The 26,339-nt window shown below is 46.6% G+C and overlaps 1 protein-coding gene across 3 annotated transcripts in view; it reads right to left on the reverse strand.

Moving 5' to 3' along the window:
- KLF15 (KLF transcription factor 15) overlaps window positions 1-7,867 on the reverse strand; it is a 57,721-nt gene extending 49,854 nt beyond the window's left edge. Inside the window, exons 1-2 of one of the 3 annotated variants that reach the window (XM_081078635.1) lie at window positions 7,647-7,867; window positions 2,216-3,313 (exon numbers count right to left, since the gene is read on the reverse strand). In XM_081078635.1, the coding sequence (XP_080934761.1) occupies window positions 2,216-3,288 (1,073 nt within the window). In that variant the 5' untranslated portion in view covers window positions 3,289-3,313; window positions 7,647-7,867. The remainder of the gene's footprint in view (window positions 1-2,215; window positions 3,314-7,646) is intronic. The other 2 variants (XM_081078634.1, XM_081078633.1) reach the window with 2 other exon arrangements.
- Window positions 7,868-26,339: the final 18,472 nt, after the last annotated feature.

The raw sequence follows: 26,339 nt of genomic DNA on the forward strand, positions 1-26,339 counted from the left end.
AGGCAGGTTCCTCCTACTGGTGGAGTGAGCCAAGTAGGTAGCCTTCACCAAGGACCACACCCTTCCTCTCTGTAGCCCCACCCAGCCCTATCCCAACTGGAGGGGACATTTGCCAACAGTCAGCAGCATCCAGGAGACAGTGTCCAGGAAGATGAGCTCATCATGAGAGTCGGACCAGCGCTCTGCCAAGCCAGCTACCCAACTTCTCCCCAGCCCTGCCCCCCACAAAGAGGAGAATGCATCCAAGAGGAGTCCCTGTGAGTATGGGGGTGCCTCTGAGAAGGGGTACCACCAGTGTGAAAGCTGGGCAGAACACTTTCCATTCTCAGACGATGATCTGGTATGAAAGTGACAATACTACCACTGAGAAGGGGACAGCCCTGGTAGAGAGAGGTAGTGAGCTGGCCCTCCACTCTACAGATGAGGAAACTGAGCCTTGGGCAGGGGAAATACCCCTAGGGCACCAACAAGCTGGAGGCTGGCCAAGATTGGGCTTTCCAAGTACTGCTGCCAGCTGCCCCCACCTGAGGCATCTCAGTGCCCCTCCTGTCTGCCGTTGAGCACCTGCCTCTAAGGCCCCACGTCTCTGGGCTCCTCCCTGTCCCGAGCGCTGACCACTCCACACTGCACAGCTGCCACCACCTCAGGCCTCACAAGCTGTCCTGCAAGTGTACCTGTCACCTCAGGGCCCACTTGGCAGACTGCAGCACCAGGCTCAGAGAGGCATGCAACAACAGTACTGACACTCAGAGCAGTGCGGCTGCAGTGTGGGCTTTCACAGAAGCCCTGCGGGTCTGCTGATGGCCGCCTTCTGGGTGTTAGGGGTGGGGGATGCCTTCACTCAGGAAGGGCCTCCATAATCCAAGACACTATTTGGAACAAGTCCCTTCTATGGCCAGCTCTGCACACCATGGAAAGGGGCTGGCAGCATCGCATCAAACAGTTCTAGTCGCAGCTCCAGTCCTGGGCCAGCCAGTACTCCAGGAGTGGCACCTTCCACCTTGGGAACAGCTCTCATGAGCTTTCAGATGAGACTCTGGTCAAAACAACAAAAGCTGCAAACTACCCCATGTACCACACCGACACGGAAGCACACGCATGGATAAGGTGCACAAACACTTATGGTCATGCAGCACACGGAGACACACATGAAGAAAGCAGTATGCATACACATGTGCACACACACAGCTACTTGCAAGAGCCGGTTCTACACACAGACAAGCGTGCCATGTTGATGTCTCACACATGTACCAGCAGCCACAGCAGCAAAGCCAGGGAACGTGCTGGAAGGACAAGTCACCCTCCCAGGCAGTCCAGAGAGTCCAGTGGGGTAGGCATCCCAAACTAGGAAGAGCCCAGCTGTGTCATCTCTGAGCATTAGCGCTCCTGGCCAGCTGTCTGCTTTTCAGGAAAAGGTGGGCACACCCTGACCAAAGAAGGTGGGCCTCGAGTAGACAGCAATCCACAAGGGCCCCATCCAGCTGTGCCATGCTCAGGCTGGGTAACCCTGGCAAGAGCCCTGCCCTTTGAGAGTCGGTTTCTCCCATTGTGCCACTCAGAGTAGAGCCTGGAAGGAGTCTTCTACCTTTGGGTCACCGCCCCCAGCCAGGTCCTCCCTTGTGGTTAAAGCCTTTGCGGCTTCTCCAACACACCTCCAAGTCCCCTGGGGGAACAAGGGCCAGGCCCAGCCCATAGGCCCAGGGAAGTCTACAAGCAAAACTGGACCCTCTGGTTGGGGAACAGCATTTTCTGTTCTGATATGACCCCCTGGGTTCAAATCTAATTTGCAAAGTGCTGTGACCTTGGGCAAGTTACTTAGCCAGTCTGAGCTTCAGCTTCCTCAACAGTAAGATGGGAGTAAGGGTGGTATTTACCATTTAGGGTGTACAAGGCACAGAGGGAGCAATGCACACTGTCACAGCCTGGTCTGGCACATATAGCCCAAGCCCAGTAGTTCTCAACTGGCTTTGTTATGACTTTGAGAGCCCTTCTTCCCTGTTTTAGCCCCTCACCCTCAGCACAAGACCAAGCAAGCCTTATCTGGAGACCAGTTGGTTTGGCTTTAGTAAGCAGGAGGGACCAGATATCTGGCCATCCTCTCCCCTTCCCTATCAGCCTTATCTAATGGTGGAGACCTCAGCCTTGGCTGCATACCTAGGGGAGCAGAGATGAGAGGGCCACACTCACCACCCAGCCTGTCACCCGCCATACTGACCTCCAGCCACAGCCTGGCCAGGTGCAGGCAAAGGGCTTCTCGCCTGTGTGCCGTCGCAGGTGGGCCTTGAGATGGCTGCTTTTGGTGTACATCTTGCTGCAGCCAGGGAAAGTACATTTGTGCATTTTGATGAGTTCAGCTGCTGGGTTCTTGGGAAACTTCTGGCCCATAAGTAGGCCAGCAGGGCCGGGCCCCAGGGGTCCTGACCCAATGGGCTTGGCGGCAATAGGCACAGGGGCAATGCGCACGAACTTGGAGGGCAGGTTCAAGTTCGAGGAGGGCACCACCTGGGGCAAGAGTGCGAAGGTCTGCCCCTGGATGTTGACCAGGAGCTGAGCTACCTTGACACTCTCTGGGGCCTGCCCAGGGGAGGCGGGCTCTGTGCCTGATTCTTGCTTCACCTGCACAGGCTGGATCTGCAGCAGCAAGGGGACAGGGCCATCAGGTGCAGACCCCCCACTTGGGCCCTGGGTGTCACCTGCACTGGCACCATCAGGTGGGGGAGCACAGCGCTCTCTCCCACCAGACCCAGGATGGACATGGCTCCTATGTGGTGCGGCTGAGAGCTGGCCACAGGCCTCCAAGTCCTTGCTGTTGTTCTCTGGGGCCTCGTTGACCCCCAGCTCCATGTTCTCCTCCAGAAACTCTTCGATCTCCTCCAGGGTGGGCTGGAAGGGCCTTGGTACATCATCCGGGTCATTCACAGCAAACTCAGGGAAGCAGAAATGCTCTCCTTTCACAGGGACCGGTGCCCTTCGCCAGGCCTCCCAGGTCACAGGGCCACTACTGGCCCCGATGCTGGCACTGCCACTACTGCCCAGTGTAGCCTGGGACAGCAGGAAGTCCAAGATGTTGTCCTGGCCCTCAGTTCCCAGGCCACCGCTGTAGCAGGAGCAGAGAGCTTGCGAGTCAGGGCTGGCACAGGAGCAGAGGCTGGAGGCGTCACTGTCGTCTTCCGAGAGGGGCGAGGGCAGCATGTGGTATGCCCGCCCTACCAGCCTATTGCCCAGATAACCAACTGGGCACTTAGGTGACGAGAAGTTCTCGTCCACTGGAAGCAAGTGATCCACCATGCTGGCCTGGCCGTGCCAGTGGCAGCTGCAGAGAGAAACAAGGGAGGGCCAGTCAGGAGGACAGCGCACTCACCTGCCACATCATGGGTCTGTGGCACCCCCCTCCACCACCTGCCAATAGCACCCCATTGCCAAATGCCTGGATCCTGCCTCCATCTGTCCCTTGGGAGAACTCTGTCTGCAAGAGTGTTTTCCAAAATTGCACCACCTGTTTGCAAGAGTGCTCTCCAAGGCCATTGCACAACCCAGGGCACTTTTGCTTTCAATCATTTTCCAGGACAATTCTGGTAAAGAACACACATGTGTCTGTGAATGATTGAGTGTGAATGTGTATGAGAAAGTTGTACGTAAATTCTCTGCACCTCAGAACAGCCAAGGTCGGGGAACCCATGCAATTCATTGGTGTTGCTAGATTTCTGAGGACACCTGACCTCAGCTTCATTCCTGTTGAGTCACTGGAGGGGGGAAGGTGAATGGCCGTTGGCCTTCTGACCCCTGTGGTATTGGGCCTTGGGCAGGGTTGCCAGATTGAGCAAATAATCATACAGGCTGGTCAGTTAAAGTTGAATTTCATATTTTAAAAATGAACAACTTTTAATGTAAATATGTCCTAAATACTGTATGGGACACGTTTATATTAAAAATTGTTTTATCTGAGATTCAAATTTAACTGGATAATCTGTATTTTAATCAGGTAAGTCTACTTTGTAGCAGAAAATTAAAGACCCATCGCACCTGCCCTCAAGGGCCTTATTTCCCCATCTGAAGAGGGCAGCTCACCCATCCTCCAGCTCTCAGACCCCTCTGGGCTCAGCTGCTTCCTCTGTGAAACGGAAGAGGCAGGACAGGCCTGAATAAACGGACACTTTACTGAGGCTCTACTACTGGGTGGACAAGACCCTGCCCATGGGGAGAATTTATGGGAGCAGAGGTAGACCCAGAACCCAGAGAACTGGCATAGCTCTTACCTCACGTGACTTCACAACTGCCTATCCTACTGGGGCAGTAGAGAATTCCCCCTTGGCCTGCACCCATAGAGCATTTAACACATTGGGAAGGCCCAGCTAACTACCGTCTCTCCACTAGACCATGCTCTCCATGAGGACAGACTGGGCTGTAGGGTATCTGATGTGTCCCCAGTTCCCAGTGTGGCAGCTGTTGCCCAGGAGAGCCTTAGAGAATCTCAACAGAAAGGGGAAATCTGCGTCCTCTGAAGGCCATGCTAGGTCCGGTGTCCAAGGAGAGTCAACAGTATCAGGCTGTGACAGGGCCACTTCTGAAGACCTTTGTCCCGGCTCAGTGACCACGGCTGAGTGTTTACTAAGGTTGGGGAGGGGAGTGTTCTGCACCTGAAGGCTGAGATTCTCTGCTACCTGGCAGCACCCCTGCACCCATCCCTATGCTCTGTCCTTAGGACCACTCCTGGGCCTGGCACCCAGCACTGCCCAATGTTCAAGAGGCTCAGCGACAGGCAGAGAACTCCCAGGGCCAGGGTCATCATCAGCTGTGACCTTGAGCAAGTCCTGGATCTCCCCAAATCTGTTTTCTCAACTGTTCTATGCCCCCAATGGCCCAGGACCTTTGATCTCAGTTCTCCACTCATCTGGGAAGCTTCACAGAGCTCCAGGAAACAAGGCAAGGTGAATGCCCTTGGCAAGTCTGCACCCCCAGGGGCAGTTTTGCCAGGACATTTGGCTTTTAGTTTAAATAATCAGCTAAGGACTTAAAACTGGGAGTTTTAAAATACACACTATTCAAATCAGGTGCTGAGAAGGAATGAAAGTGCCAGATAATGTAAAGGGCAATGAAGCTGGGCCAAGTCCTATAGCTCCCCCACCCTTGTTGCCCACCCTCTGAGCAGGAGGCTCTGCTCCTGCCTCTATAACTTATCAGCTGAGTGACCTTGAGCAGGTGACACAATGTCTCTGTGTCTGTCTTGGTCTGTTGGGTGGGGATGCTGCTAACAGTGCCCAATTCCCAGGTTGTTTTGAGTCCAGTGAGCTAACACATGCTGAGCGCACAGGCACTGGTCAATACTAGTCGTTAGGATTAGCCTGCAAATGGAGGAACACATCGTCTTTCTGCCCCTCTGCTGCAATGCTAAGGAACCTGGGAAGAGGCCATGACTGGTGGTAAGGGGGCAAATCAGGCCATGTTCCTGCCCAGTTAAAATTCCCTTGAAATGTGATCACCAACTGACTATTCCATGATATCAAGGAATTACTGTTAATATTTTTAAGTGTGACGATGGTATTGTGGTGGTACATTCTTTTTAAAGGACTTTTTGAGATATAAACTGAATTACACACAGAAGTAACGATATAAAGAGTGGGGGAAATAAGTACAATAGGATGGGGTGGAAGGAAACCTCCAATACTTCCCCAAGGAAAGGTAACCCAGCCTTCTCCCAGCATCCAGCACCTGTGCCCTGCTCATCTCTCCCCGACATCACCTCCATCTGCTCCACTCCACACTAACTGTGCACCAAGCTCCCAGCTTCATGGGCCTCAGGCCACTACCCTGGATGTTCCCTCTCTGTGGATCCCTCTTCCCCCAGCTCTCCACCTGGGAGTACCTTATTTAGATCTTAGCTCAGAAGTCACTCCTTGTGGGGGCCTCCCTGACCACCCTCTATTACATCATCCCACATTGCATTCTTCCGGGCAGTTGGGGGGGGAGGGGCGCGATGACTATCTTAGTTATGTGTTTCTGTACTTTATTTTCTGTTTACCTCCTCACCACAATATAAGCTGTTCTGACTGTGCAGTCCGCTGCTATATCCCAGAGTCTAAAACAAGACCTGGCAGAATTTGCTGATTGAATGAGTGAAAGGTACTGCTGTGGAGAGTCAGGAGGAGGAGGGGGCAAAATAAGACTTGGAGTAGAACTGCCAGGATGAGGCAGCAGGGTCTTAATGCAGGGCTGAGCGGCTGGGGCTGGACACAGCACTGAAAGCCTAGAAGGGACGCTGGCGTTAGAGAGAGGGCACACCAGGGCGGGAGCCGGCTCCAGCCCCTAAAACACAGCAGCACGTGGCACGGCCAGGGGCCCAGGCTGCGTGCAGGGGGAGGGGACGCACTGTTCTGGGCACCAGCCCCGGCAGGCGACTGGACTCCGCCCCCTCCCCCGGCCCGGCCCAGCCTGCTGTTTATTCTCCCGGGGACACAGCGGCTGCAGGAACAACATGTAATTGATAACAAGCCCAGCGCCGGCCAAGGGCTTGCCATTGGGTCAGCGTGCAAATCACGGGGGTGGCGGGTGGGGGCCGCCCTTCAAAATAAGAGTCTCTGCTACCCCTGCCGCCAGCAAGCCCCAAAGTCGCCGAGCCCGGCGTCCTCGCACCTATAGGGAGGTTGAGGAGCCTCAGGAACCACCCGGTCCTTGGGGGGGGGGTGATTTGAGGGGTTCAGGCGTTTGGTGATTTTGTCACGCTCCAGGGATTGGGCGAGAAAACAGCTCCTCTATCTGTGCCCCCTCCCCCCCAGAGTGGGGAAGGGCTCCATAGAGAACACCACACTGGGGAGGAATGAAGGTATCCGACAGCCAGGGAGGGTAGAGTGGCCTCTCCACTGTTCCCGCCGCCGCCACCCCTCCGTTATCATTCTGCCAATGTTCAGTGGCACGGGCCGGGAGACTCCGAGTGAGGAGTCGGAGTACGAGACGTGAACGGTACGGGTGTGCGCAAAGGGGTGTGAGTTCATGTCCTGTGACTGTGCGTGTGCGGGGCGTGGTGCGCGGCAGCCGGAGTGGCTGTGCGGGAGTGTGTCCGCGACGTACTCGCGCGTGGAGCCAGCGTGGGTGCCCGCGCGCATGTGGACCTTGACTAGGAAAGGAAGGCGTGGGGAGCCCGCTCAGACCCTTCGGCAGAGCACTGGATTGCTGCCCGCTGGTCACCATGTCCTCGGCCTGTGCCCCCTCCCCCGGAGCCCGAGGCTGCTGACCGACAGTAACCCCTTCGCCACAGGTCCCTCTGTCCCCCGCCTCCCCGGCCTGGGCAGGCGGGTGCGTCCGCCTACCCGCTCGTCTGGCCAGGCCCCGCCGAGTGCCCGCCATATGGAAGGGCAGGCCTGCAAAGCGCACAGGGACACGGGGGCCAGGAGCCGAGGAGGCGGCCCGGACCTGCGCCGAGAAAGTGCGGGTGGGCAACTGGGGGTTACTCTCCCAAGGGCTTGGCCGAACCCCTGCCCCGCTCTTCCGACATTTCCCTGGACACGCGCGCGGAGGCAAGAACAGCGGCGCGGGCGCCAGGCCACATGCCCAGAAGCCGGCCAGTGCCCCCCACCCCGAGTCCCAGCCAGCCCACTGGGCGCCGGTGGCCGCGTCAACGCGGTCGTGCGGCCTCGCCGCGCCTCTCCCACCTGGACTTGGCGCACGCCCGGCCCGCGGCCAGGCACCGGTGATCCTGAGGCCCAGCGGTCTGGGCTGGGGGCAGCGGCCTGGCTCCCGGTCCGGCGGTGGCCGCGGGCCGAGCCGCGGGTCCTGCGCTCGCTCACTCGCCCGCTGGCCGGCGGTCACTGCGGCGGAGCTACAGCCGGCCGCGGCTCGCTCTGCGCTCTCTCCGGGCGGCTCACGTGACGCCACGAGCGCTGCGAAGGCTCGCAGGAGGCTCGGCCCCGGGCGCGCGCCCCATTGGCCCTCGCCGCGCGTCACGCGCCCCGCCCCCAGCTGCGAGGGGCGCTGCGCTGCCCGGGCGCTCCGGGTTCCTGAGCCACCGGCTCCGCGCGCTCGCCGGTCGTCTTCCGGATCCGGGCCCACAGCCCCCTCAGCTCCCCACCCATAGCTGTGGACTCGCAGCATCTGCATGGGTCCGTGTCTAAAGCTCGGTGAGACAGGCCTCGAGACATGAGAAAAGCCCTGAGATCGCCCCGAAGTGCGGTACACACACGGGGGCCTAGGGCAGCGCTGGCCAGGTCTGCCCACCAACCCCTCTCCACCTGCAGTCCGTTCTGGCCGCTGTGTCTCCCCGTTGGGGGCCAGATAAAGTAGGAGATTTGCCTTGGGGAATGTATTGCTGGAGAAATACGGTACAGTCTTTTCGCTGAGCAGTTACCCATGGGAAAGTGGGCTCTTGGGGCTTTGCCACCTGGGCTGTCAAGGAGGTTCGAGGAGGTTTGCTGAACCCTGCCTCAAATCAATGACACCCCGACCCTGGGGCATTTCTCTGAAGATTAAGCAGTACTTTACAGTCCACAAAGGCTGTCACAGGCTGCTGTAGTCTGCAGCAACCTCTGGACGCCTTCGCATTTCACTCAGAAATAGGAAGAGCGAGGCTCAGAGTGACTTGCCCAAGAGAAACATATGAGCCTAGGGTGCTAGTCACCCTGCTCATGCCCTTTAACCCATACTGCTGTTGGATCCTCAGCCAGGCATTTTATAGATGAAGAAACAGATTCTGAGGGACAACAGTGTCCTCCCCAGGTCACACAGCTGGTAAGGAGAAAAGAAAGGGTAAGGAAGGGTGGACAACTTCCTGACAACCCGGAGATATGAGGGCAGAGAGCTCCTTCTATGGAACTTACATCCTGCCCCCCCTCCCACCCCCCGCACCTGGAAAGTGGAGGCCTTTCTGCTGCTCTTCTCTGAGGAGACTGCTAGAATGGAAACTCATAGCTAGAACTGTCTGGAATGCTGGGGATCTGGGCTCTTAAGCCCATGCCAGCTCTTGCCCCCTGGATCCTGGGGCCCTCCTTGTGCACTCAGTCAGTTACAGGGATACAGCCCCGGGTAGCACTAGGAGCCAAACCTAGCCTTGGCAGAAGGGTTTAGAGGAGACTCATGTTGAGGATGAGGGTGGTGATGAGGCACTCTGCATTGTCTGAACCCTTATGGCAGCCCTGGCCAGCACTGGCAGAACAGGTGGAATTCACCCATTTTTATAGAAGAGACAGAGGTCTGAAGGGTTCAGTGACTCACTGTCTTGTCTCTGTGCAGATGGGAGCCCAGCACGTCCATAGCACTTCCCCATCTGCCCTGCCTACCATCAGTCCTTCACTCCTCACACACTCCAGCCCAATGGTACCCATCCCCTGAGTGAAAACCACACCAAAATGTCAGAAGAAGCTTGGAAACAAAGATACATTCATAGCAGCTTTGGCACACAAGGAATCTTCAGCATATGGCTGGTCAGAAACTGAGGAACAGAGAAAGGTAAATATTGAATGATTTCACTTAAATGTAGAATTAAAAAAAAAAGAATCAACAAACAAACTCATAGAAAAAGAGATCAGATTTGTGACTACCAGAAGCTGGAGGGGAGGGGAGGGGGGATTGGAAGAAGATGGTCAAAAGGTACAAACTTGCAGTTATAAGATATGTAAGTATCAGGGAAGTAACATACAACAGATGACTACAGCTAACACTGCTGTATGGTAGATGGAAAAGTTGTTAAATCCTAAGAGTTTTTATCACAAGGAAATTTTTTTTGCTTTTTTTGCTTTTTATTGTATCTACATGAGATGATGGATGCTAACTAAACTTACTGCGGTAATCATTTCACAATGTACGTAAGTCAAACCATTATATTGTATACCTTAAAGTTATACAATGATGTATGTCAATTATATTTCAATAAAACTGGGTGAAAAACCTGAAGAACAGCCAAGACACTTCTGTTACAGCCTAAGTCAGATCATGTCCTTTCTTGACTCAGTATATTCCAGTGGCTCCCACCTGACCACAGCCTGCAATGCCCTACAGGATCTGACACCCCATTACTTCTCTGACCTTACCCTCTACTCCTCTCCCCCTTGCTCACATCATTCCAGCCACACTGGCCATGTTGTGGTTCCTCAACACACCAAGCAAAATCCCTCTTCAAGGCCGTTGGACTCATCCCTGCTCCCTGTATAATCTCTTCCCCCCACAAATTACATGGCTCTATAATCTCCTTCAGAGTTTTATTTAAATGTTACTGTTAAAATTTATGACAGAGACCTTAACCTGGACAGAAATCAGGAGGGGCTGTGGAAGAAGCTATCACACATATGTCATCCTGAGAGCCCCATGGGAAGAACTCTTATGTTTACAACAGCTCTATGATTGTAAATGTCTCCCCTTAACTTCCTCTTCCCCTCTATAAAGTACTACCTCCATCTTTTTAAAAGCAGTTTGTGAATTTGGCTCATGACGTCTGCATGTACCTGATTGCAATTCTTTCTTTTTCCTAAATAAATCCTTTGGTGACAGAATACCTAGTCGACTTTTGTTTCATGGTTGACATTTTGAGGTCCCATTTGGGATTCCAAAGAAGTAACCCCAACAGCTTTAAGGCAGGTGAACAACCAGGAGCTTGTACCCCACAGAGTCACTTGGGCTCACTGCTCTCTAGCTTGGGGGCTTAGGCTGGGTTTTCTGGAACCCAGATTCTGATTTTGCATTCTGAAGCTTCCCGGGCTTTATTCAGGAACTGTTTAGAGGATTCGTTGTTGTTGTTGTTGTTGTTGTTGTTGTTGTTGTTGTTGTTGATAAAGGGCCTTGCTTGTTTGTTTGTTCATTTGTGAGCTCGGTTGACACTTTGGCCTGACTACCCGGAGACACCAGGCTACTTCGCTGAGCTGCACTAGCTTTCTGATAGATTCCATTTGGAACTGGGTTTTTTCCACAGAAATTGAGGCTAGGCTTTGGTGTGATTCTGTCTGGAACCAGACTGCTCCATTGGAGGCTGTGTCTCATCAGCTTTTGACTTCTCTCTCTTGAGATAAGGCTGTTCTACTAGAACTGGCTTTTTAACTTTGGCCTGATCCCTCTGTGATCAGGCTGTTATAGAGTGAGACTGGCTGGTATCTAACCTGCAGGTTGCTTGAGATATTTAGGCTGTTCTGAGCGCTTACTCTAGAGAAAAGTTTCTAAAAAATGGGATCTCAGTTATCTGAGTATTTCAGGACTGTCCATCCTCCAGGGACTGCAGTTGAAATCATGTTTAAAAGGCATGGTTACTCTTCATGGACATGTTGAACTAAACGGGCAGATCTGAGAAAAAGTAATTCAGAGTATCAATGGAATACCATGGGGAATCTTTGAGATTCCCAAACTTACTTTTCTTAAAATACAATTAGACAATATTAGCACTAAAACTGCCAAAGATGGAAGGAATGCCTATATCAAGTGGTATTTTGAGGCTTCCAAATGGTACCAAGAATCTGAATTTGCCCCTTTCAAAATAAAGCTTTAGAATTGACTGAGGCTACTGAACTTTTAAAGCAAGAAAAGATGGCCTCTGAAGCCTCATGATCTCCACCTCTAGTGCTGTCTTGCCTTTCCCCTTCAACTCCTTTGTCTCAAGCTCTACCTCCAAAGCCATCTGGCTTTTCACTATCTGGCTTCCTTGCCTTACCTCTGGTGCCATCTTCCTCTGAACTTTCTCTCATTCCCTTCTCCTCTGAATATATCAGTACCTATCCTTTGAAGTTAAGCCCTCTGAGGATCCCAATAGACTTTAGGTTTCATATGTTCCCTTGACTAAAGTTGAATTACAAGCCACAGTTAAAGAATTTCCTAAGGTAACTGAGAATCCTCACACATTTGCTGAGGAGTTTGTTGTAGTTATTCAGACCCATCAGTCTGGGCTTTCTGATGTACAGCGGGAATTACCCAATGGGAACATCCCAGGAAGGATTTAGAAAAACGAACCTCTAATTTTTGGAAAGAAGCTAGAGGATTGTCTCGAGAACTTCACCAAGCAAATACAGTAGCTTTACCAAAGCCTGTTGATTGCAGAATTCAGACTTGTTCATAAAAGTCTGACAAATGTTATATTATAAGACAGGTCTTATATATTATATATAATATATAATATGTATAAAATACATATTATATATAATATATATTATATATGTATGTTTTACTAAAGAATGACAGTCTTGACCTAATTTTATGGGAAGAACAGGATGGTATAGCTTTTAAAGTCTTAAAGGAGAGTTTAAAAATCCACCTGTTTGGGGGTATCTCAATTATCAGATTCATTCCACCTCTCTCTCTCTCTCTCTCTCTCTCTCTGTGTATCTCTCTCTCTATATATGTGTATATATATATATATATATATATATATATATATATATATATATATATATATATATATGAAAAGTAAGGGAATGCCATGGGGTACTCACTCAAAAACTTGGGGACCACCATAGGTCCTTGGGGTATTACAGTCAGCAACTGGAGCATGTGGCACAGAGATACCTTCCTTGTCTTAGAGCCATTACTGCCATTGTCCTTTGGTTAAGGCCACAGAGAAAATTTTCGTGGGATCCCCTTTAACCATCTTTGTACCCTATGCAGTAGAAATTCTCCCATCTCATTACACCCATAGAAATTCTCCCATCTCATTACACCCAGGATTTCAGCCTGACTTTCCATGAAGTCCTTTTGTTAACTGCTCTGCACATCACTCTTTCATGTTGTGATAACCTTAATCTAGCTTCTCTTCTCTCTGATACCAACAAAGACTCTCATGACTGATTGACACTGACAGATCACCTCCTGACCCCTTGTAGTGAACTAGAGGAGACGCCTTTGGGTTAAGTTGATTTCTCATGGTTTACAAGTGGTTCATATTTTCAAAATAAAAATGGAAAACACTGTGCTGGTTGTGCTGTTGTAACCCCTTTTGAAGTCATAGAGGCAGCATCTTTACCTTTGGCTAATCTAGCCCAGCAGGCTGAAATATGCTCTTACCCAGGCTTGTATTTTAGCCAAGGGTAAAACTGCCAACAGTTATAATGACAGTAGATATGACTTTGAAGTGGTTCATGACTTTCAAATGTTATGGAAACAACATGGCTTCCTTACTTCCAATGGAAATAAAATTTAAAATGGCCAATATGTACAAGAATTATTGGATGCCATACTTTTACCTGCTGCTTTAGCTATTATTTAGACCCCAGGGTATTCTAAACTTGACTCTCTGGAAGCTAAGGGAAATCATCTTGCTGACACTTCTGCAAGGAATGCTGCCCTTAAAGGAACCAGCAGCAGGTCAAACCTCTGTCATGGTCCAAAGGGATATTTCCCTAACAGATAACTTAGAAAAACTGCCCAGAGAAGCCAGTTTTTTGTCTTCAGGAAAAGAAAAACAAGACTGGAAATCCAACAATTGTTGGTTTGTTAAAAAGAGAAAGCTCTGGTTCAGATCCAGTAATAACCTAGTCCTACCTGAGATTCTAAAGTGTCTGTTCTATCTACTGTGCATGCATTAAACCATTGGCCCACTGACAAAATGATCACATTCATGAATCAAAATTGCTGGGGGAATATTAATAAGGCCATGAAAAGTGCCTATCTCACTTGTCCCTCTTATCCAAAGTACAACCCAGGGAAGCCTGTTCACACTGTTCATAGACATTTTAAATTGTCTAATGTACCATCTGAGGTTTGACAAATAGAGTTCACACAGTTTCCCCCATCTCATGGATATAAATATGATTTAGTTGTGATCCATATGTTTTCCCACTAGACTGAAGCTTTCCCTTGTAGACAGGGTACTGCCTCTTCTGTGGCTAAAGTCCTGTTAGAGAAGATCATCCCTCCCTGGGGAACCCCTCTCAAACTCCATAGTGAGGGAAGAACCCATATTACTGGTCAGGTGCTTTAACAAGTCTGTGTTGTTTGGCCAGTTTTACATTTTTATTGCACTTATGACCCTCAATTTTCAGGTTTAGTTGAATGCACTAACTGCATTACTAAGATTCAATTAGCAAAATTTATAGAGACCCTCCAAATACTTTGCAAAAGTATAGCTGTTGATCCTTTTAAATCTCAGATCCACCCCTTTTGGATGAAAGAAACACCAAAAAACAAACAAATAAACAAAGCCTTTCTGGAAGGGCCCCTATCAGGTACTGTTGACTAATTCCTGTGCTGCTAAACTCTGGGAGTAGACTCTTGGATATATGTATCACATTTAAAGAAGGCACCAAACCGTCATTGGAACTGAACACAGTCTAGTGACATGAAATCAAACCTGGCAAAAATTGAAGCAGGGAAGGACGTCATTAAAATGGCGGCATGAGGTGAGCCTCTTGAAATCTCCTCTGGAATTTACAACAAATTGAACAATTGTAACTCCAGGAAGGACTCCCTGCACAGCAGACAGGCAAGACTAAGAGGTGCACTACTGAAATCAACTAAAGGTGGGCATATTGTGCGAGTGGGGGTGGAGGGAAGGGAAGTGAGAAGTGTGGAAACAGGGCCCTGCGGGTGTAGGGTGCAGACCTAGCTAGTGCTCCGAGCTCGCTGCATTCCAGAACTACCGCAGCTGTGGGAGAGGGAAGAACTTAGACTGCTAGGGCTCCACTTATAGCCCACAGGGCTGAGGAGACAGCATATAACACAGCTGAACCCAATGCTCACAGCAGAGACTTCGGAGCAAAGACTGAGGGAAGAAGGCTGAAAAGAGTGGTTTCAGCCCTCACTGCCAAGCAGAGAATGGAAGCCTTAGGCATTAAGCCTAGCCGTCCCATCCAAACCCTCCCAGAGCTCTACCTGCCCCCACCTGCCCAGTGCTAAAAGAAGAACAGTAGCAACGTCAGATCAAAAGAACAGAATATTTGCAGTTCTGAGAACTGTGGTCTGCACACATGGACTCGCAGCCCAACTAGTTCTGGCAAAGGGGAGGGAGCTGTGGAATCAGGACCTGCTGTGGTGGTGGTCTCCGCCATTGCTATGGGCCACCTCTCACAACTCACCCAAACCCTGTCCCCAACTATCTGGGCAGATCCCTGCAGGAGTAAACAGAGCTGCTGAAACACACAAGCACTGAATCTAGGGCACAAGGAGCTTTGGAACTTCAGAAGCTCTCCACAACCCCAACTGTGGAGGCGCCCTACAACCCAGGCAAACTGTTCACAGAGGAGAAGCCTGCCTTCCAGGGAATCCCCCCATTGTGTGAGAAGCCAGAAGAGTACAGAGAAAATATAACTCTACAATGTGAGAGAGAATAAAAGGCTGCAGTTGGAGAGGAAATAAAACATTCTACAAACACCTACTGGAAAACACAAAAAGACCTCTATCAAACTGTCACAGAACCCACTCCTGTAGATGTCTAGGAAGAGAAATAATAAATCAGTAATTGCCATGAATAATCAAGGCAACAAGACACCTCAGAAAGAAAGTGAAAAATCTCCAGAAAATGAACTTAAAGACATGGAAATATGTGACTTAAATGACAGAGAATTCAAGATTGCAGTTCTGAAAAAACTCAACGAGATGCAAGAAAAACACAGAAAGGCAGTTTAATGAACTCAGAAACACAATCAAAGAACAAAATGAACATTTTACCAAAGAGAATGAAGTTTTAAAAAAGAACCAAATAGAATTTATGGAGATTAAGAACTCAATAAAAGAAATTAAGAATGAAATAGCCAGCTTAGGTAGTAGACTTGACCAGCTAAAGGAAAGAACCAGTGACATCAAAGATAGAAATCTGGCAATGACACAGATGGAAGACAAGAGAGACTTGAGAGTTAAAAGAAATGAAAGAACTCTACAAGAAATTTCTAACTCCATCAGAAAGAGCAATATAAGAATAATGGGCATACCAGAAGGGGATGAAAGGGAGAAGGGAACAGAGAGTATATTCAAACAAATAGTCAACGAGAACTTCCCAAACTTGTGGAAAGAACCGCATCCTCAAATCGAAGAAGCAAATAGAACACCTAATTACCTCAACCCCAACAGGCCTTCTCCAAGGCACATTGTATTGAAGCTATCAAAAGTTAATGACAAAGAAAGAATCCTCAAGGCAGCCAGGGAAAAGAAGATAGAAACATACAAAGGAAAGTCCATTAGATTATCATCAGTGTTTTCAGCAGAAATTCTGCAAGCCAGAAGAGAATGGAATCAAATATTCAAACTACTGAAAGAGAGAAATTGTGAGCCAAGAATAACATATCCAGCAAAGATATCCTTTAGATATGAAGGAGGAAAAAAGATCTTTCCAGACATACACAACCTGCACTACAAGAAATAATGAAGGAAACTATTCGACCAGCATAAATAGGGATAATTTGGACACAAAAAAACACACTCACAAAAGGGGGGAGAGTAAAGGCCTGAACCGGAATATGGGAATGGAGAAAGTAAGCATGTTGAAGAAAATGGAATACTCTAAATATGAAACTTTCTTTTACATAAACTTCATGGTAACCACGCAAAAAAAAAAAAAAATCCAGAACTGAAATATATAACATAATAAAAGAAAAAACAGAGGAAAAATCATAGAATACTACCACACTGAAATAATAGACAGCAATAAAAAGGCAAAGAAACAACGGAGACACAGTCTTACCAGAAAACCAAAGGTAGAATGATAGGAAATCCGAACATATCATTAATCACCCTAAATGTAAATGGACAGAACTCACCAATAAAAAGGCACAGAGTAGCAGATTGGACCAAAAATCTAAACCCAACCATATGCTGCCTCCAAGAGACACATCTCAGCTACAAGGACAAACATAGACTCAAAGTGAAAGGGTTGCAATTGACACTCCAAGCAAATTGTATCCAGAGAAAATCAGATGAAACAGACTTCAGGATAAAAAGGGTAATAAGAGACAAACATGGACATTTCATAATGATAAAGGGGACTATGCAATAAGAAGACATAACAGTCATCGATATTTATGTCCCCAATTAGAGAGCACCAAAATAAACCAAGCAACTACTAACAGAACTAAGGGAGAAATTGACCAAAACACAATTATAGTAGGAGACCTAGACACATCATTGATAGCTATGGATAGATCATCCAAACAAAAAATAAAGTAATATCAGCTCTAAATGACACATTAGATGAAATGGACATAATTGATATTCACAGAGCACTTCATCCTAGAACATCAGACTATACATTTTTTTTCTAGTGTACATGGAACATTCTCAAAGATAGACCATCTATTGGGATATAAAACTACCCTCCGGAAATTAAGAAGACTGAAATCATACCAAGCGTGTTCTCTGATCATAAGGCTTTGAAATTCGATATCAACTGCAAAAAGCAAGCAGGAAAAACCACAAATGTGTGGAGAAGAAACAACATACTTTTAAAGAATGACAGGGTCAAAGAAGAAATAAGAGAAGAGGTGAAAAGATACATAGAAACAAATGAGAATGAAAATACATCCTACCAAAATTTGTGGGAGGCAGTGAAAGCAGTTTTAAGAAGGAAATGTATATTATTAAAGGCCTATCTCAAGAAACAAGAAAAATCCCAAATAAATAACCTCACATTACACCATGAAGAACTAGAAAAAGAAGAACCAATGAAACCTAACATTAGCAGAAAAAGGAAATAATAAAAATCAGAGCAGAACTAAATGAAATAGAGAACAAAAGACGATAGAAAAAAATTAATGTGACAAAGAGCTGGTTCTTTGATAAAATTAATAAAATTGACAAACCCTCAGCTAGATAAACTCACTAAGATAAAAAGAGAAAAGACACTAATAAAATCAGAAATGAAAGTGGGGAGTTTATCACAGATGCCACAGAAATATAAAAGATCATCCAAGAATACTAGGAAGGACTATATGCCACCAAATTCAATAACCAGGAAGAAATGGAAAAGTTCTTAGAAACATATAGCCTTCCTGGGCTGAATCACAAAGAACTACAAAATCTAACTAGATCGATATCCAGTAAGGAAATTGAATCAGTCATCCAAAACCTTCCCAAAAGCAAAAGCCTGGGATGAGATGGCTTCACTAGTGAATTCTACCAAACATTCAAAGAGGATAGAATACTTTTCCTACTCAAATTCTTCCAAAAAATTGGAAATGAGACAATACTCCCTAACTTATTTTATGAGGCCAACATTACCCTGATACCAAAACTTGGTAAGGATAACACACAAAAAAGAAAACTACAGACCAATATGTCTGATGAATACGATGCAAAAATTCTAAACAAAATTCTAGCAAATCAAATGCAACAATACAATAAAAAGATTATTCATCATGACCAAGTGGGGTTCATCCAAGGGGACAAGGATGGTTCAACATACGCAAATCCATCAATGTGATACGTCACATAAAAAAAAAAAAGACAAAAATCATATAATTATATCAATTGATGCAGAAAAAGCATTTGACAAGATACAACATCCATTTATGACTAAAACACTTAATAAAATAGGTATAGAAGGAAAATACCTTAACACAACAAAGGTAATATATGACAAACCCTTAGCTAATCTAATTAATGATGAAAAACTGAAGCCTTTGCTCTATGTTCAGGAACACGACAGGGCTGTCCCCCATCACCTCTGCTTTTCAACATAGTGTTGGAAGTCCTCGCCAGAGCAATCAGGCAAGAGGAAGAAATCAAATGTATCCAAATTGGGAATGAAGAAGTTAAATTGTCACTCTTTGCAGATGACATGATGCTATATAGAGAAAACCCTGAAGACTCCACCAAAAAGCTATTAGAAACAATCAACAAATACAGTCAAGTTGCCAGCTACAAAATCAACGTACAAAAGTCCATTGCATTTCTATACACTAACAATGAAATCTCAAAAAAGAAATTTAAAAAAAGCAATTCCTTTTGCAATTGCAGCAAAAAGAATAAAATATTAGGAATAAACTTAACCAAGGATGTGAAGGACCTATATGCTAAAAACTATAAGACATTTTTTAAAGAATTTGAAAAAGACTCAAAGAAATGGAAAGACATTCCATGTTCATGGATTGGAAGAATCAACATAGTTAAAATGGCCATATTACCCAAAGCAATATACAGGTTTAATGCAATCCCCGTCAAAATCTCAATGTCATTTTTTAAAGAAATAGAACAAAAAATCATCAGAAATGTATGGAACCACAAAAGACCCCGAATAGCCAAAGCAATCTTAAGAAAAAAGAACAATACTGGAGGTATCACACTCCCCGACTTCAGCTTGTACTACAGGGCAACAATAATCAAAACAGCATGGTATTGGCAGAAAAACAGACACATAGACCAATGGAATAGAATTGAGAACCCAGAAATAAAACCACATAAATGTGGACAGATAATTTTTGACAAAGAAGCTAAAAACATACAACGGAGAAAAGACAGCCTTTCCATAAATGGTGCTGGGAGAATTCGAAAGCCACATGCAAAAGAATGAAATTGGACTGCTATCTGTCACCATGTACCAAAATTAACTCAAAATGGATCAAAGACTTAAGCATAAGACCTGAAACAATAAACTGCATAGATGAAAAGATAGGTACTAAACTTATGGACCTTGGGTTCAAAGATTATTTATGAATTTATCTCCAAAGCCAAGGGAAGTAAAAGCTAAAGTAAATGAATGGGACTATATCAAACTTAAAAGCTTCTGCACAGCAAAAGAAACCATTGACAAAATAAAGAGACAATCAACTGAGTGGGAGAAGATATTTTCAAACAGTGCCTCTGATAAGGGGCTAATATCCAAAATATGCAAGGAACTCAACAACAAAAAAAGAAACAATCCAATTGAAAAACTGTCAGAAGACCTGAAGAGACATTTCTCCAAAGAGGACATACAAATTGCAATTAGACATATGAAAAAATGCTCACCATCACTAATCATCAGAGAAATGCAAATGAAAGCCACAATGAGATATCACCTCACCCCAGTTAGAATGGCTATCACCAAAAAGACAAATAGTAACAAGTGTTGGAGAGCCTGTGGAGAAAAAGAAACCCTCATACACTGTTGGTGGGAATGCAGATTGGTGCAGCCACTATGGAAGGCAGTGTGGAGGTTCCTCAAAAAATTAAGAATAGAATTACCATATGACCCAGCAATCCTTCTTCTGGCTATCTACCCAAAAAATCTGAAAACATTTATCCATAAAGACATATGTGCTTCAATGTTTAATGCAGCTTTATTTACAATGGTCAAGACATGGAAACAACCAAAATGTCCTTCGTTACACAATGGAATACTATTCAGCAGTAAGAAAAGATGAAATAGTACCATTTGTGACAACATGGATGGATCTTGAAATTATAATGCTAAGCCAAATGAGTCAGATAGAAAAAGTAGAGAACCATACGATTTCACTGATATGACATCAAAAGATGAGACAAAAACATGACGATGTTTTGACGAAACATCAAAAATGAGAAACAAAAACTCATAGACACAGACAACAGTTTAGTGGTTACCAGAGGGTAAAGGGGATGGGGGAAGGGAGGTGAGGGTAAAGGGGATCAAATATATGGTGATGGAAGGAGAACTGACTCTGGGTGGTGAACACACAATGTGACATATAGATGATGTATCACAGAATTGCACACCTAAAGCTTATATAACTTTACTAACAATTTCATCCCAATAAACTTTAATTTAAAAAAAAAATTGAAGCAGGTGGCCTCTGAAGTAGACAGCTTTCCCCCAAAGACAAGATTAGGCCTATACAACTCTTTTCCTTACTACCATGTTTCCCCGTAAATAAGACCTAGCTGGACAATCAGCTCTCATGTGTCTTTTGGAGCAAAAATTAATATCAGACCCAGTCTTATTTTATTATAATATAATACCCAGTCTTATAATATAATGTAATGTAATGTAATACCAGGTCTCATATTAATTTTTGCTCCAAAAGACGCTTTAGAGCTGATTGTCCGGCAAGGTCTTGTTTTCGGGGAAACACAGTATTGCTTCTTATTTTATTTCTCTCTCTTCTAGAAGGAAAATATCATTGTTTACAGTTCTCGATCTAATATGAAAGGGGAGACTTTTCCAGTTATTGGATCTGACATCAAGAACTTTGATCTGACCTTTATTGATAATAATGACCTTTATTTCACTACCTACAAATTTGAGCTCTTGATTTAGAATCACCATTTAGACTGTTTATTGTGTTGCTTTAAATTTTGTGTTGTATTCTTCTTGTTATTAATTTCTGTACCTATTGCTCCTTAAACCTGGATATGAGCTGTTTTTGATTCATGTACCTCCCCTCTGATGTGAGACATGACACCCAGAAGAGGTCCTCTGGACATCGAGGGACAAAAGGCTGCTGAAATTGGAAGACCTGACTGTTGATCAGTGATGATTTCAGAAAAAGATCTTGATCAAAAAGGGGAAAATGATAAAATCATGACAGAGACCTTAACTTGGACACAAATCAGGAGAGCCTGTGGGAGGAGCTATCACGCCTATGTCATTGTGAGAGCCCTCCAGGAAGAAGTCTATGTTTAAAACAGAGCTCTATGCTTGTAAGCCCCTTCCCCTCTATGAAGTACATCCTCCATCTTTGTACCTGTGGCTCAGCATGTCTGCATGTACTTAATTTCAATCCCATCTTTTTCCTGAATAAATCCATTTGGTGACAAAATACCTAGTTGACTTTTGTTTCACAGAGGACATTACCTTCTAGGGACTCCTGCCTTAGCCACCCAATCTAAAATGTTAACACCCTCTCTATATTTCCTATTTCCATATTCTGTTTAACTTTCCTTCTTAGTGCTTATTCCGTGCTAGTGTATTATATATTTTACGCTTTATTTTATTTCCTTTTTTCTCCTCCAATAGAATGTAAACTCCACCAAAGCAGTGATTTCTGTCCATTTGTCCCTTCTGTTTCCAGCACCACGCCTACAGTTAGTGCTCAATTGTTGAATTAATTTCTGAAAGACTTAAAACAAACAGGATCTGCTTGAGTAAAATTAAGTAGGACTGAGGAACCTACCCCAAACAGGTAAAGAAGTTGGTCACTGGAGAAATTAGAAGAGCAATTTTCCCAAAAGAGACCAGAATACCCACAAGCTAGTTTCCAGGGATTGCCTTTGTACAGGGTGCCTCCTACCTCATTCATTCTCCCCCTCCCTCCAGCACCCACCGTGGCCTGGTTAACTCCATACATCCTTCAGAAAATGTCTCACATTTAACTTTCTTGGGGGCATAGTCCCATACCAACCTCATCTCCCACCTCCAGGCTAAACAGGTCAGGTCTCACATCAGGCCCGTCCTTCATGCACAGTGCCTGGAATATAGTAGTGGCTCCATAAACTTGTGTTGAGTAAATAAATGAATAAATGAATAAGTGAATAGGGACACTGGCAGCCTAAGTAGCTGAAGGTCCACCTGAGCAGCTAGAAACAGCTTTTATTCAGGCCATATTAAGGAAGAAAAAACTCTCCAATATAGTGGGGAGAATCTGTTACTGAAATTCCTTGCCAAGAAGAAGAGAAAGAAGCCAGGTGGTGCTCTTCAAAACAGAGATGGTAAAGAAAAAAATAATTTCTCTTCAGTGGTGAAAACCTCTAATATACTTTCCCTCCAAATTATTAGGTTGGTGCAAAAGTAATTGCAGTTTAAAAGGTTAAAAATAATTGCAAAAACCTCAATTACTTTTGCACCAACCTAATAATTCCTTCCCTACTTCCACCTCATCATGCATAGAAAGGGGCCTTAAAAGGATATAAGCTATGTTGTTTAAATATTTTATGCCCTTGCCTATAAGACCATTTGGGTCTGGCGTTTTTGAAGGGTGTTGATCTTTTCTCTGTTCTTAGATTTCCCACATTTTACCAAAAATGCTTCTAACTCTGGACTCTTGTCTCTTTCTTATTCCTGTTGTATGCTTGATGTATCCTTTTAACCTGAAAACTCAAGTCTTTCTTCAGTTCAGGCAAATTTTTGTCTATCATTTCTTCTTTGCTCCTAGATATCTGCATGGATTGCTCACTCACTTCTTATGGCCTCTGCTCAAATGCCAGCTTATCATAAATGCCGTCCTGGATCACCCCATCTAAAAGAGCACTTCCACTGCTCTCTGTTCTCTGGTCTTGGTTTATTTTACTTTGTGGTCTTTGTTTATTATTCTTCACTTATTTGTTTATTGCCTATGCCTCCCACTAGCAGACAAGCTCCTTAAGAACTTGGACTTGCATTTTTTTCTTCACTGCTGTATCCCCAGAACCTAGGACACTCCACAAATATCTGTCAACTGAACAAAGAGATCATTTCTGCTCTCTCCTTCTAAAGCTCCTAATACATTGATAGTGAGTGTTTGAAAAAGTTCCTGGAGGGCTGGCATTGTCCCACAGCACTATAGTCAGTGATCTTGGCCTCATCGTTTCTCATATACCCATGCCTACACCCTCCCTGCTGCCCCCCACCATGACCTCCAGCCTTTCCTTCAACTCACACCTGCCGCAGGATATGAGGTCAGCCTGTCCTCAGCCAGGGAGCAGTTAAAGGACCCCATTCAGTGGCCCAGTGGTCTGGGCACAAAGGGACCACCTGAGGCCATCAAGCCCTGTGACCCCCTGCAGTAATTGATTTTTCCTTCCCCTTCTCAAATGGGAAGCAACAAATCCTCCCACTCTGAGCTCCTATGTCCCCCAGCTAAGCCTCAGGGGTCTCTGGCCAATGTCCATCTCTTCTGATCAGCAAAGGGCTAGGGTGCTAAGGAGATCCCATCTGTTATAGGCTCAGGAAATGGTCTTGAGGAGCTAGGAATGGACAGGCACAAGGAGAAGGTCATGAAGATGGTTATAGGCTGGGTAAAAAATATATTGCAGTGGGGTCCACAGGTGGGGTCCTGGACCCTTTCCCCATCAAGCCAGTCCCTGGAGTTCATGTGTAGGCAAGAGGCCAGTTTTGTCCCTACTCCAGGGAGAATAGCTAATGCCCAGGCCCCAGGCCTCTGGCCCTGGGTACACATAGCTCTGAGGGACATTAGCCCAGGGCCCCAGGAACATGGCTGTCAAGGAGAAACCAGAACAGGGCCTGAGTTCCAGGAGCCTGTCCCCTGAGCCCTGACTAGTGGCAAAGGCGCAGGGATAGAGGTGGGGCTCAATTTGGGGCAAGAGCTCCCACATTCTCTGTTTCAGGGCTATGCACACAGGTGCAGCTCTGGGGGACAGAGGCCCCCTTGGCTTCCCTTTTCTTCATCTCTGTCATGAATGGTGGTCTCTGTGGTACCTGCCAAAATTTCCAGACTGGGAAGCATCCTGGTTCTCAATTTCATGGGGCTGTGTGTATGGCAGCCTGGTCCTACCATCTCAGCCAATCAACACTAGATGAAATGTCTTCCCTTTTTTACCACCATTTCCCATCTATAAAATGGGACAACAGCTGTAATGCCTCAGCCACAGAGGTGTTCCACTCAATCCCTCTTAAGGTGCTGTTATGGGGAGCGGTGCTGGCTGACAGCCTCCTGCAACCTCACTTCTAAATCCAAGCCAAGGACGGTACAGCAGGTGCTGGAGCCACCACTCCTGGTTGACCCAGGGCCCCGTCATGCAGTCTGGGCTCTGGGACACCCCTCAAGCGTGGACAAGATGTCTCCAGGCTGCACTGCAGTCTGAGGCTCTTCTTCTTAGGCCCCCCTCCTTCCACCTTCTTCTTTCCCAGGTGTCAGCCCTGTTCCTGATCCCACTTCCTCCTCTCATCCTCCATGGGTGTTCCCCCATTAGGTTTTTGCATGTATCATTCCATCTACTTCTCTGAAGACAATAACTGGCACAGGCAGCTACCTCACAGATTGTTCAAGGATTAAACAAATTAATACACACAGAACTTTGGACAAGTTACTGGAAAAGAGCTGACATCTCTGACTCTAAGCCCCATGGAGCTCCCCTTCTTTGGGGCTATCCTCAGAGACATCAGCCATTGATCTCAGGGAGACTTCTGTGTGTCCTCTCAGAGACCAGGGGTTTCCTGAGTGTTCGATGCTCGGCCTGACCACAGAGCTCTGCACCCCTGCTGTTCTTGTTGAGAACACCCAGGCCGGCCCAGTGGCTCAGGTGGTTGGAGCTCAGTGTTCCTAATGACGAGGACACTGGTTCGATTCCCACATGGGCCAGTGAGCTGCGCCCTCTACAGCTAAGATTGTGAACAACAGTTCTCCCTGGAGCTGGGCTGCCACGAGTGGCTGGTGGCCAGCTTGAGCGGCCAGCAGCCAGCGAGAGTTGCCGAGAGCTGCCATGAGCTGCCGTAAGCGGTCAACTCACGACTGGCGACCAACTGCCTCAGCCCAAGGGGAGCACAAGGCTCATAAATACCAGCATGGGTGAGGGAGCTGTGTCCTACACAACTAGACTGAGAAACAATGGCTTGAACCAGAGTGGCGGGGGGAGGCAGAAGAAAGGAAAAAAAGGAAAAAAGAACACCCTCACCCATTCTTCCCCATCAGCTCCTACTTGTTCTCTACATCACATAGCAAATGTCACTTCCTCAGGGAAGCCTTCCCCGCCTCCTTTTTATGCTCTCCCAACACCATGTACCTCTGCTTCAAAGCATTTCTCAAGGTTATGCATACATGTGTGTGTGTGTTGTGTGTTCATTTCCTTCATACTTGTCTCTCTGTGTCAAAGATGGCCAGTCCTCAGATACATTTTCTCCCCTCCCCAGAATTCCCAGTTTTAGCAGAGCACAGAGTTGCTCCAAAGAAGCTTATGTTTCCCTACAGCTGGCCAGTAGAATGTGTGCAGAAATGCTGGCTGTCTGTGCTGAGTTCCCAGTGAAGGAAAGGGGCATGTCTCCTCCCACATTCCTTCTTCTACTGGCTGGACTGAACAGTGCTATTGGGATGGTGGGGAGGAGGTGGACACAACAAGGTAGAAGGAATACAGGCCCATACAGCATCCCAGAGCAAAACTGTCTCACCAGTGTGGGCTTTCCAGGACAGAAAAACAAAAGTCTAGCATGTTTAAGCCAATATTACCAAATCTCTGTTACAGCAGACAACTGTCCACCTGAAGGACAGGAAGTTCTTCGAAGCCAGGGAACATGTCCATCTTGGTTATCACAATATCCTACTGGCACCTAGGAGGTCTTTGATTAATGTATGATGAATGAATGATTGAGTTCTTCGAGGGCTGGGTCATTTCTTAGTCATCTCAGTAATTCCTGCAGCACTCAGCCTTTGGAGTGAGGGATTGGCTAATCCCCAGTTGTTCTAAAGAAGAACTGTCCAGTAGAAATTCCTGTGATGAAAGAAATGTTCCATATCGTTGTTGTCCAATAAGGTAACACAGGAGGCTAGTGGCCCCCATATTGGATTGTGCATGTCAGAGCTAGTAGGAAGTTTAAGAAGAATGTAGTGCAATGGAACCCTGTCCTC

This window comes from Rhinolophus hipposideros, assembly GCF_964194185.1.
Source record: "Rhinolophus hipposideros genome assembly, chromosome: 17".
In the NCBI taxonomy this organism is placed as follows: domain Eukaryota; kingdom Metazoa; phylum Chordata; class Mammalia; order Chiroptera; family Rhinolophidae; genus Rhinolophus; species Rhinolophus hipposideros.